General features: G+C 62.8%; 3 protein-coding genes across 7 annotated transcripts; 1 reads left to right on the forward strand and 2 right to left on the reverse strand.

The window, feature by feature from the left end:
* Positions 1-12: 12 nt before the first annotated feature.
* STUB1 (STIP1 homology and U-box containing protein 1) lies at positions 13-2369 on the forward strand. The gene is given in 7 exon segments (NM_001075166.1): positions 13-279; positions 771-969; positions 1056-1221; positions 1409-1496; positions 1646-1702; positions 1790-1906; positions 1984-2369. Coding segments are annotated over 7 exon segments (912 nt in total). The 5' UTR covers positions 13-120; the 3' UTR covers positions 2110-2369.
* On the reverse strand, positions 1262-3993 carry JMJD8 (jumonji domain containing 8). 4 transcript variants are annotated; one of them, XM_024985397.2, is made up of 11 exons: positions 3888-3993; positions 3703-3801; positions 3490-3538; positions 3316-3412; positions 3158-3226; positions 2961-3080; positions 2806-2873; positions 2588-2722; positions 2421-2496; positions 2270-2343; positions 1262-1591 (listed from the first exon to the last, which is right to left on the reverse strand). In XM_024985397.2, the coding sequence occupies exons 1-10, from the start codon at positions 3977-3979 to the stop codon at positions 2273-2275; spliced, it is 876 nt and encodes a 291-aa protein (XP_024841165.1). In that variant the 5' UTR covers positions 3980-3993; the 3' UTR covers positions 1262-1591; positions 2270-2272. The 4 variants fall into 4 exon arrangements, with proteins under 4 accessions (XP_024841165.1, XP_024841166.1, XP_024841164.1 ...); XM_024985398.2 differs by having other exon boundaries at positions 1262-2343; positions 3715-3801; XM_024985396.2 differs by having other exon boundaries at positions 1262-2343.
* A 212-nt stretch (positions 3994-4205) lies between these two features.
* WDR24 (WD repeat domain 24) lies at positions 4206-9382 on the reverse strand. 2 transcript variants are annotated; one of them, XM_005224406.5, is made up of 9 exons: positions 9104-9382; positions 8383-8865; positions 7043-7220; positions 6228-6900; positions 5593-5711; positions 5393-5514; positions 5192-5296; positions 4764-5104; positions 4206-4622 (listed from the first exon to the last, which is right to left on the reverse strand). In XM_005224406.5, exons 2-9 carry the CDS (start codon positions 8861-8863, stop codon positions 4269-4271), a joined length of 2373 nt encoding a protein of 790 aa, XP_005224463.1. In that variant the 5' UTR covers positions 8864-8865; positions 9104-9382; the 3' UTR covers positions 4206-4268.
* Between the last annotated feature and the right edge of the window lie 985 nt (positions 9383-10367).

Here is a 10367-nt window from a genome sequence, read left to right on the forward strand (position 1 = left end):
GGAAGTTCCGGTGGCGGAGCGCTGGACCGGGCCCGAGCGGATCGCGGGCTCGGGCTGCGGGCGCAGGGCGGGCTGGGCGCGGAGCCTGGGAGCGGAGCCCAGGCGGTGCCGCGCGGCGCCATGAAGGGCAAGGAGGAGAAGGAGGGCGGCGCACGGCTGGGCGCCGGCGGCGCCAGCCCCGAGAAGAGCCCGAGCGCACAGGAGCTCAAGGAGCAGGGCAACCGGCTCTTCGTGGGCCGCAAGTACCCGGAGGCGGCGGCCTGCTACGGCCGCGCCATCGTGAGTGCGCCCGCGCTGCGGGAGGGGCTTGGCGTCTGAGCCAGGGGAGGGGCCGGGGTGCGGCTTCTGCCCCGCGCCCTCTCCAGAACATGTCAGGCCGTGCCCGCCAGACTTTCGGAGGGAGGGGGTGGGTGCTTGGGGTCTGGGGCCGAGGCCGCGCCTTTCCCAAGCCAGTGCGGGCTGCCAGAGAACTGTGTTGGGTGGGAACTGTAGGTTTTCGAGGCCCACTGGGCTGGGGACCAGGCACCCTTGCTCCTTGAGGAGTCAAACGCGATGCTGGGCACTTCCACGAGTCTGGGAAAGCTACCTCACAAGACTCATTGGAGTCCAAGAGAGTGGGCTCACGTAGGCTTCACCCTCCCTCAGAACCCAAGGGCTTGGAAGCTGAGAAAACGCTAGTGTCTTGGTTCCAACTGTGGGCCTCAAGTTGGGACAGAGTGGGCAGGCTGAGCTCACTCCCTCATGCCGGCTGGTCCGGCCTTGGTCCCCAGACCCGGAACCCCTTGGTGGCAGTGTATTACACCAACCGGGCACTGTGCTACCTGAAGATGCAGCAGCACGAGCAAGCCCTGGCTGACTGTCGGCGCGCCCTGGAGCTGGACGGGCAGTCTGTGAAGGCACACTTCTTCCTGGGGCAATGCCAGCTGGAGATGGAAAGCTATGATGAGGCTATTGCCAACCTGCAGCGAGGTGGGCTTATAGGCTAGCCGGTTCCAGGGTGCCTGGGACCAGGTGGGTGGACTGGTTGAAGTTTACCCAAATACTCTATCCCCCAGCCTACAACCTGGCCAAGGAGCAGCGGCTCAACTTTGGGGATGACATCCCCAGTGCTCTGCGCATCGCAAAGAAAAAGCGCTGGAACAGCATTGAGGAGCGACGCATCCACCAGGAAAATGAGTTGCACTCTTATCTTACACGGCTCATTGTGGCTGAGCGTGAGAGGTGGGCTCCCCCCCTCGAGTCACCACTTTTAGGTTAACTCTGAGGTGTGAACACAGGTGTTTATTGAAGGTCAACTCTGGCACACAGGAGATGGAGGGGAATGAGGCCTGAATGATCCTAAGACTGGAGTGGAGTCTGACTGTCCCTGGCCAGACCCATCTCTGATCACCTTTTGGTCAACCCCCAGGGAACTGGAAGAGTGTCAGCGGAACCACGAGGGTGACGAGGACGACAGCCACATACGGGCCCAGCAGGCCTGCATTGAAGCCAAGCATGTGAGGGTGCCCCAGCCCAAGTGTGGTTCCTCTGTGTGTGTGTGTGCTGTGATGTGAGGTCCCCCAGCTCCTGTTGGGTCTGTGTGTCTCGGTGCCTGGGGAGGGGAGAGGGGTGTCAGGCCCACAAGTGGCTGCTTGGTTCTTTGCAGGACAAGTACTTGGCAGACATGGACGAGCTCTTCTCCCAGGTAGATGAGAAGAGAAAGGTGAGCTGCCCGTCTTCTGGGGCCTGTGGGTAGCCGGAGCAGTGTCCCTTCCCAGCCCCTGACCTGATCCAACCCTGTGTGCTGCAGAAGCGAGACATCCCCGACTACCTGTGCGGCAAGATCAGCTTTGAGCTGATGCGGGAGCCCTGCATCACGCCCAGCGGCATCACGTACGACCGCAAGGACATCGAGGAGCACCTGCAGGTGAGGGCCTATGGGTGTTGGCAGCAGGACCCACACACCCTGAGCAGCTCCTAATTCTGATCCTGTCGTCACTACAGCGCGTGGGCCATTTTGACCCTGTGACTCGGAGCCCCCTGACCCAGGAACAGCTCATCCCCAACTTGGCCATGAAAGAGGTCATCGATGCCTTCATCTCTGAGAATGGCTGGGTAGAGGATTACTGAGCAGGGTGGGTGTATGGGCCACCCACCTGCCTTGCCCGGTACCCTAGCTCAGGAGGGCCTTGGGGCAGTAGCCCCTAGTTTTCTGTACATAGTTTGTGTCCCTGGATCCCTACCCTGGTGTCCCCAACCCCACCCCCATCAGTTCTGCTGGGCAACGCACCTCTCATCCTCCTCCTGGGCCGGAAAGGGGGGCTGAGGTGGGTTGGGCTGAGGCTGCTGCCACCACCTCTGTCCCTGTAATAAAACCTGTGAGCACTGCAGGGATGTGTGCTGGTGTGCAGTGGGCTCGCCAGCCACCCCCTTTGGCTAACCGAGGAAGGTAGAGATGAAGACGCTGGTGTCGAGGTTGAGTGTGGCATGCCACCATCGGTCAGGGAAATACAGCACCTGGTGAGGGGTGGGGGGGACATGTGGGTTGATGGGTTGGTTGGGGATCTTTGGCCCCGCTCAGCCTGGCCCCTGCCTGCCAGCCACTGACCTCACCAGCCTGGATAGTGCATTCCAGGGGCCGTGCAGATGGTGTCAGGGCTGGGTATGTGTCCCGGAGCCAGGCCAGTGTGGTTTTGTTAGGGTGGAATTCGGGTGTCTTCTCAGGAGGGTACAGAAACCAGCGCTGGGGGGTGGGGAGGAGCAGCAAAGTTATGCTTTGTATTTTGGTCAGTGAACCCAGAGTCTCAGCCCGCACCCTGTGCTGACCTTGCGGCCATAGATCACCTCCGAGAACCCGGGTCCATGCCAGTGGAAGGGCACCCCAGAGCCAGCTCCTGTGGGGCGAGTTACGAGCACCTGGTTACCAAGCTTAATCCTCCCCAACCCAGCCCCCAAGTCCCTTTGTCCTGCAGGGCACCCACCTGCAATTCCAAAGCTGTAAGCAGGAGTTGTACCCAGCAGGCTGAACGGAGGTGGAGAATAGTGCCGAAAGAGGGAGGCCCATTCAGTGAAGTTGTTATCCCCAAAGAAGTACAGCGTGTCTGCCAGCGGAAAACACAGGACACAGGGATCTCCAAGTCACCCCCCACACACACCCATGGTCACCTGTCTGGCTCACCATTGCCCATGGAGATGGGGTCCTGGGGGTGCAGCATCTGCTCCACATACTTCTCAAAGGGCAGGTCCACTGCAGTTTGAAAGGCGTTGGTCAGGACTAGTTGGTGCTGCCTGCAAGGTGCTGGCAAGTAGGCTGGGCTGCAGGGTGGGGCAGCTCACCTTTCTGGTAGGAGTAGGTGTTGGCGGTGCTCAACCGGACCACGCTGTCTCCAAAGGAGGCCAGCAGCCTCTGACGGGTGCACAGGTCCCGGAACCTCTGCGGAGGTAGAGAAAGGACTTCGGGGCGGGGCCCTGCACTGGCGAGTGGTCGTCGAGAGGGGCGTGAATACTCACCGAGTTGTCGGTGAGCCCCTGCAGGATGACAGGTCTGGAAAAGGCGTAGCTAAAAGGAAGGGCAGGGTCACAGCCAGGTCTGACCCTCGCCCACCCTCGGCTCCCGCCCACACGCGCTCGAAGGGGCTCAAGGGGAAGCGGCCTCGGCGGTGCAGGGGACGGCTCTAGGCACAGGTTTCCGGGAGGTGTGGCCCCGAAGGAGGCCGCAAGTACCGCTGCACGAACTCGGCGTAGCTGAGGTCAGCCCGGCGCTCCACAGTGCAGTGCTCCTCTTCCGTCACGGCCGCCGGCGCCCCCGGTCCGGGCCGTCGCCTGCCGACACAGCGGCTCACTTTGTCGGCCGCCCCGCTGCGCTCCCCGCCCCGCTTCGCCCCACCCGGCCACCCGGCGCCGCTCACCACCCTCCGTCGGCGTCCTTCCCGAAGCTCCGGGCGGGAACCGCCAGCGTCCAGAGCGCGAGCCACAGAAGCGGCCGCGCCTCCAGCGCCATGAGCTTGCAGCCGCGAGGCACGCCGGGAGTGCCTCCGTGAGGCCACCGACCGGCTGGGGAGCCGCTTCCTTCGGCCCAGAAGGAGGGGGGCGCTTCCGGGAGGAGGGGCGAGGGCCGCTCCAAGGGATGCTATTGGCTACTGCGCCGCGGAGGCCCCGCCCTCCGCCCGGTAAAGTAGGCCGCGCCGGCAGCTGACCCCAAGCGACACGAGCAGGTAACAAGCCGCTCAGAATGCCTCCCGCGTCCTTTATTTGGTTCACAAGCCCATCCCCACCAGCCCGGCAGCGGGTCAGGAGTACTCGCACAGGTGGCCGCAGCCGGCGGGGCAGTGGGAGCTGCCCTCCAGCCACTTCATGATGTGCTGCAGGTGGCCGCCGTGACTACAGCCCTGGCACCACACGAAGAGCCCCTTGACCACGTGGTGGCAGACGGCGCACATGCTGGCGCAGCGGCGGCAGCGGTCGCACACCCAGCCCCGGCTGCTCATGGGCCGCTTGCAGTGGCTGCAGTTGACATGCAGGGTGGTGGAGGCCTGGTTGAGGCAGCTGATGGCGCGGCTGGTGCTGAGCTTGACCACTTGATTGGACACGTTCCAGAGGCAGAAGCGCTGCAGCAGGTCGATGTAGGACGTGTACCAGTGCTCCTGGTGGGCAGGGCGGGGAGGGCGGAGTAAGAACCCGGGGTTCCCTGGGCATAGACACAGGTGCAGGTGTAGGCGGGGCGTGCAGGGGCAGTCCTCGGGGTGGCAGCTGCTCCAGGAAGACCCCCAGACCCTGTCACCCACCTGGGTCTGCTCGTCGATGTCCTTGCGCACGCGCTCACCCAGCACAATGAGCACGGACACGGCCATCTGCACATCACCCTGCTCGGCATAGAAGCGCAGCATGTCACACACTAGGGCGCTGAAGAAGTCGGGCGGCAGGCGGCTGTCGCACAGCGCGTGCGAGACCGAGATGAGTGAGAAGGAGGAGTCCACAGGCACCAGGGAGGCTGCATCTGCCTCACTGCCGCTCACGTGGGGAGAGTCGGCCTTGTCCTGCAGGTGCTCGGGCCCCGGCGGGGTATCCACAATCTCGTGGCGCAGCGGGAAGGCCTCCTGGGGCAGCACATACTCGGGCTCCTCCGCTATGACATAGGGGCAGGAAGGGTAGGCAGGCTCTGGCCCCGCCTCCCAGCCCCACTCCACCCCTTCCCCGAAACACCCCCACTTACAGTGTGCGTGTTCCGGATCCAACAGGTAAAGCTCATCGTCCTCACCTTCCACGTCGCCCAGCAGGTAATCAGTGGGCACATCGCTGCCCTCAGTCTCCTCGTTATCTGTCCAAGGGAGGGAGGGAGAGCATTCCAGGACTGCCTCACGCTTGGAGACCCATTCCCAATCCCATGAAGGCCCTCTGCCAGCCCCCACCCTACCTTCATTGGTTATGAGTGTGGCTGAGGAGTCCAGCAGCACTGTGTCGCTCCGTGTATCACCCTTGCTGCGGTCCAGCCGAGTCTCACTGCCCAGTCCTGGGGCCATATCCTTCAGGTTGAAACTGGAGGCAGGGAGGGCCGATGGGTGGGTAGGCACCAGCAGTCCCACCCTCTGGGGAGAGCCGCCCCCAGGTGTCTACCTGTTCATGAGGGGCAGGCCACAGGAGCTGCCCTTGCCCATGCTGTGGTTGAGATTGGTGGTGGGCACCAGACCAGGACTACAGTAGATGATCCGGAGCATGGTCCACGTCTGAGCCACCTAGGGGTAGGCACTAGTCACTCATGGGGGTCCTGGGTCCCTGGAGGCCTGCACAGGCTCCCCTCTGCCTGGATAGAACCACAAACCCTCAGCTTTCAGCTGCCCCAGGGACCCAACGTCCTGGCCCACCCCAGGTGGGAAGCCAAGGCCCATAGGAAAAACAAAAAACCTAGCCTCCATCCTGTAGGGGCAGAGGAAACATGGAAATGGGCCTGAGGTCCCAGGGAGATGATGAGCAAGGCAATGTGGACATTCTCTGTAGGGCCGGACATCCTGGGAAGTCTAGAAGCAAGGACAAGCCAAGAGGGGCCAAGACCCCACAACACCCAGGCCTGCACCCCAGGAATGGCACTGGCATCTGGCCCACTCCTGGGGCTCTGGACACTCTGTTACTGGGGCAAGCTGGGGGTGTCCTCAGCCAGAGCTGAACTCTGAACTCGGCACGGTCCAGCCGCAGCTGTCAGAGGAGTGCCAGGCCCTGTACCAAGATCCTAGCCCTCAGCCCACCCTGTGTACCTGGTTACGGCCAAGCTCTCGAGCCACTTTCGCATTGTGGTCACAGAGCTCAGCCAGTGGTCGGCCGGCCAGGGCGTAACGCTCGGCTGTATCCACGAACCAGCTCATGCTGCCGCTGCCGGGTTCTATCTCAAAGACATTGAGGGCACTGGAGGCGAGGCCCGCAAAGGGCTCGGCAGGGTCCAGCTTGCGCTTGAAGAAGATGGGGTGGCGCCGATCCCCAGCGTAGGGTTTGCGCCCCGACTCGGTGGCCACGAGGCTCTCCTTGGCTGCGAAGGCCAGGTCCCCAAAGAGGCCGTAGCAGAGGCCCTCAGGGTTGGCACGCTCAACAGGCTGGCTGGCGTCGCGGAACAGGTGCTGACACAGAGTGCTGTCCTTGGAGCCGGAGAGCAGGAACGAGGGGTCATGCGGGTGGCGCCAGGCGATGCCCGTCGTGACGTCCCGGTGCTCCTCAAACATGGCGGCAGGCACAAAGGGCCGGCGCACGTCCCACACGTAGACATTGTGGTCCACCATCATGGAGCACGTGGCGAGGTGGTGGCGGCACTCAGGCCTCCACTTGACTCTGGCCACGGAGGCGATGGTCTGCACACAGTGCACCTCCTTGGCACGGTGTGTGGCCATGTCCCAGACCTTCACCATCTTGTCACGCCCACCTGTGGCCAGCCAGCCCCTGGGGAAGGCCCAGGAAGTCCTCAGTGACCTCTTTCGGGGTGGGAGGGCTCCCCACTCTGTCTCACAGGTCTTGAGGCAGTCAGAGAGCCCTTCCACAAGCCCACCCACCCTGCCCCGCTGCCCTGGCCCCCAGCCCACACCTGTCCTCGGGGTGCCAGTCACAGCAGAATACAGGCCCATTGTGGGCTGTGAACATTCGCTCACAGCGGTCAGGCCGCCGAATGTCCCAGAGCTGCACGTTGCCATTCTCGAAGGTGGACGCGAAGGTGAAGTAGTCTCGGATGCTGAACTGGACGTCACGCACACTCTCAGACTGGCCTGTGAGTGGACATTAGTGGAGGGAGAAGGTTGAGGGTGGGGGACAGGGTGGCCCACAGGAGCTCCAGGAGGGAAAGCAAGCAACCAATGGGGATTCCTTGGAATGGATGTGGGCTGGTGCTGCATTCCTGCCCATGGCCCAGACCAGAAGGCCTGGAGGGTGGTGTAGACACTGCCAAGGCCTGTCCAGAGTGGACAGGGGCAAAGAGAGGCATGGCAAAGCAGATAATAGCCTAGGCAGGTGAGAGGGACACCAGGCATCGGGTGGTTTTTAACAGACTCCTGGACCTTGATTTTCTCTGGATTCTGCATCTGACATCCGTCCTCGTGCAAAGCTGTCACGGCTTCAGGACCAGGTGTCAGAGCACTGTGTGAACAGGAGCCTTGGTGGGCCGAACACAATCCTCTGGAAACCTCAGGCCCCAGGAGGCAGGGATAGAATGCCCCAGGCTCTGCCCAGGCCCTACACCTTGAGCTGGAGCTGCCAGGCTGGCCAGCCCCCAAGGACTGGAGACCTTGAGGGGACACGTCTAGCCCTGAGGACCACCACACCAGGAGACTTCGAATGCAGCATCCAGCTTTCCCCCGCACAGGGAGCTCAAGGACTGTCGTAAGATGCTCCCTGATTATCTGAGGGCTCTGCCCTGTCCTTCATTTGGTCTCATCGAGGTAAAAAGGTAAGCTGGCTCAAGGCGGGGGTGTCAAGAGCTGGACCTGCTGGGAAGGGAACTTGAGGGGGGAGGAACCAGGCAATGCCCCACTCCCCACTGCTTCCCTGGGCTGAGGACCCTGGAAGCAGACTTCATGCAATGAGGTGGCCTGGAGCTCTGAGGCATGGCGAGAGAAGGCTCAGCTGCCAGGGCAGCCACCCATTTGCCCTCTCCCTGATCCCACACTACCCTCGACTCCTGCTGGCCCCGCAAGTGCATCAACGCTGTGCCCACACTCCACATACCCCTCACACTTCCACCAGGCCCACCCCTGCCCCTTCCCTGCTGACCTCCACCCCCTCCTCCAGTGCCAGCTCAGCTGGCTCCTCCTCCAGGAAGCCCTCTGGGAGCACACCTGAGGGCCTCTGACAAACAGCGCTTCTTAACCTGCCTAGACAGGTCGGCCACCTGCAGAGATGCACACCTGCCTGACCTGCCTCCCAGGGCCTCACCCGAGAAGGTGCTGACAGAGTCCTTCCTGCGCAGGTCAAAGCACTTCATGAAGCCATCCTGGGAGCCGCTGAGCAGCACGTGGGCCTCAGTGGGGTGGAAGCACACTTTGTTCACTGTACGCTTGTGCTCCGTGAACAGCTGGTCCTGCTTGTTGCGGGACGGCCGGCCCAGGTTCCAGGTGACCACCACGCCGTTGGTGGCAGCCGTGGCCAGCAGGTTCTCGTCCATCTGGTGCCAGACAACGTCTGCACAGCTCAGGTTGAGGGAGGGCTTGCGGCCCACGCGCAGGTTCAGCTTCTCCACAAACTGCTCCTCCTCAATGGCATAGATCTTGAAGATGCTGCGGCCTGCTACGACCACTTGGGCCGCGTCACGGCACACGCTGATGGCGTTGGCCGGAGCATCCAGATGGCAGTGCATGGTGCGGCCAGTCAGCACGCTCCCACCGAGGGCCGTGGTCACGCGGGACATCTTCTCCATGGCTGCACGAGTGGCGAGGACAGATCAGTGAGGTGGGCAGGGCTGGTCAGCCTGGCGGCAGGGGCGTGGCCACTCAGACCCTTCACCCTGGGTGGTTCCTCCAAAACTGCTTAGTCCAGGGGAGTCCACCGTTAGTCGGTCTGATAGGCAAGTTCCATCACCCTCACCGGGCAGACGGAGGGCGCCATGGCTGCCCTGAGGCTAGCCAGCCCCATGTCTGACTTCTGGAGGAGACCTTACCTGGTCAGCCCCAGGCCAGGCCAATTCTCCAACCCCCTAACTGCCAAATCAGGATGGTCACTGGACCTTCGGGCAGTCAGTCCCGCCAGGGAAACCAGATGGCTCCCACCGTGCACAGCCGGCCTCTGGAAAGGGGGCAGGAAGACCAGAGACGCCCAGAAAACACAGACTACAGAGGCGCGAGGGTCAGAGGGAACCGGAGGAACGGAGAAGTCTCTCCTTCCGCGGGCACATGAGCCATTTCCCGAAACTGCCGGGCAGGGGAGGAACGGCCGCGCCGGAAGCAGCCCGTTTCCGTCCCGCCCCCCGCCGAACGTGGTCCTTTTCTTTCCAGCCCCGCGCTGGAAGCGGGTGCCCACACCACAAACGTTCCGGGACGGGAGCGCGCCTTGGAGGCGGAGGGGAGAGCAGAGGTGGGGTAGAGGCTCCGCCGGTTCCGCCTCCGGTATTCTTCCTCTTCCTCTTTTACTCGTGCTATTTTAACGCTAGTGCTCATCTCTGCCCCACGGTCCATCAGCAAGCCCAGGCATCCCCAGGCTAGCCCCACACCCCTCCTCCGTCTCCGCCTTCTTTTTCGCCCTCTTCGGTACTCGGGAACAGCTTCCTAGCGGCTCTCCAGGGGTCCCTCCTCCCGCCTCATCTGAGCTCCACACAGCCAGGGACTCTTCGGCCTGCGGGCCTCCCCACACGTCCTCACCGCGCTGGGAGGCAAATCCCGAGCTCCCGGCCCCGTCCCCTCCGCGCAGCTCCCGCCACGGCGGCTCCCAGCCGGCTGCGCCCTTGCCTGCCTCACGGTCATCGCGCGTGCTCGCTCGTTGTCCTCCCCGGAACAATTCTCCTCATCCCTCAGAGTTCAGCTTAAATGGCACGTTTTTAGAGGCCTTCCCCGGCCACCCCATCTAAGTGGCCTCCACGGCGCTCGTCACAACCTGGTATACTGATTACATCTGTTTCACACGAGTGTGAACTCGCATCCGTCTGTCTCCAAGAGCTCTGGTGCCTGACTGGACCTGTTCACACAAACGGTTCAATCAGTGACCCTCTCTGAGCCGCCCTTTCTTTGCTGGCTATGCGCCCTGGCCGGTGCTTGCTGCTCTGTGTGATCGTCTAGGATACCCCTGCTGCTGCTGCTGCTGCTTCTGCTTCTAAGTCGCTTCAGTCGTGTCCGACTCTGTGCGACCCCATAGACGGCAGCCCACCAGGCTCCCCCGTCCCTGGGATTCTCCAGGAGAGAACACTGGAGTGGGTTGCCATTTCCTTCTCC

The sequence above is a fragment of the Bos taurus genome, chromosome 25, assembly GCF_002263795.3.
Source record: "Bos taurus isolate L1 Dominette 01449 registration number 42190680 breed Hereford chromosome 25, ARS-UCD2.0, whole genome shotgun sequence".
Taxonomy (NCBI): Eukaryota; Metazoa; Chordata; class Mammalia; order Artiodactyla; family Bovidae; genus Bos; species Bos taurus.

Excerpts from the sequence above, each read along its gene's own strand:
- JMJD8 (XM_024985397.2), bottom strand. The coding sequence starts at position 3,979 with ATGGCGCTGGAGGCGCGGCCGCTTCTGTGGCTCGCGCTCTGGACGCTG. Across the intron at positions 3,227-3,315 it reads CACCTACTCCTACCAGAAAG|TGGACCTGCCCTTTGAGAAG; the intron begins GTGAGCTGCCCC and ends TTCAAACTGCAG. Across the intron at positions 2,723-2,805 it reads AGGTGATCTATGGCCGCAAG|CGCTGGTTTCTGTACCCTCC; the intron begins GTCAGCACAGGG and ends CCCACCCCCCAG.
- WDR24 (XM_005224406.5), bottom strand. The coding sequence starts at position 8,863 with ATGGAGAAGATGTCCCGCGTGACCACGGCCCTCGGTGGGAGCGTGCTG. Across the intron at positions 7,221-8,382 it reads CTCTGTCAGCACCTTCTCGG|GCCAGTCTGAGAGTGTGCGT; the intron begins GTGAGGCCCTGG and ends GTCCACTCACAG. Across the intron at positions 5,105-5,191 it reads GGATCCGGAACACGCACACT|CGGAGGAGCCCGAGTATGTG; the intron begins GTAAGTGGGGGT and ends CCTATGTCATAG.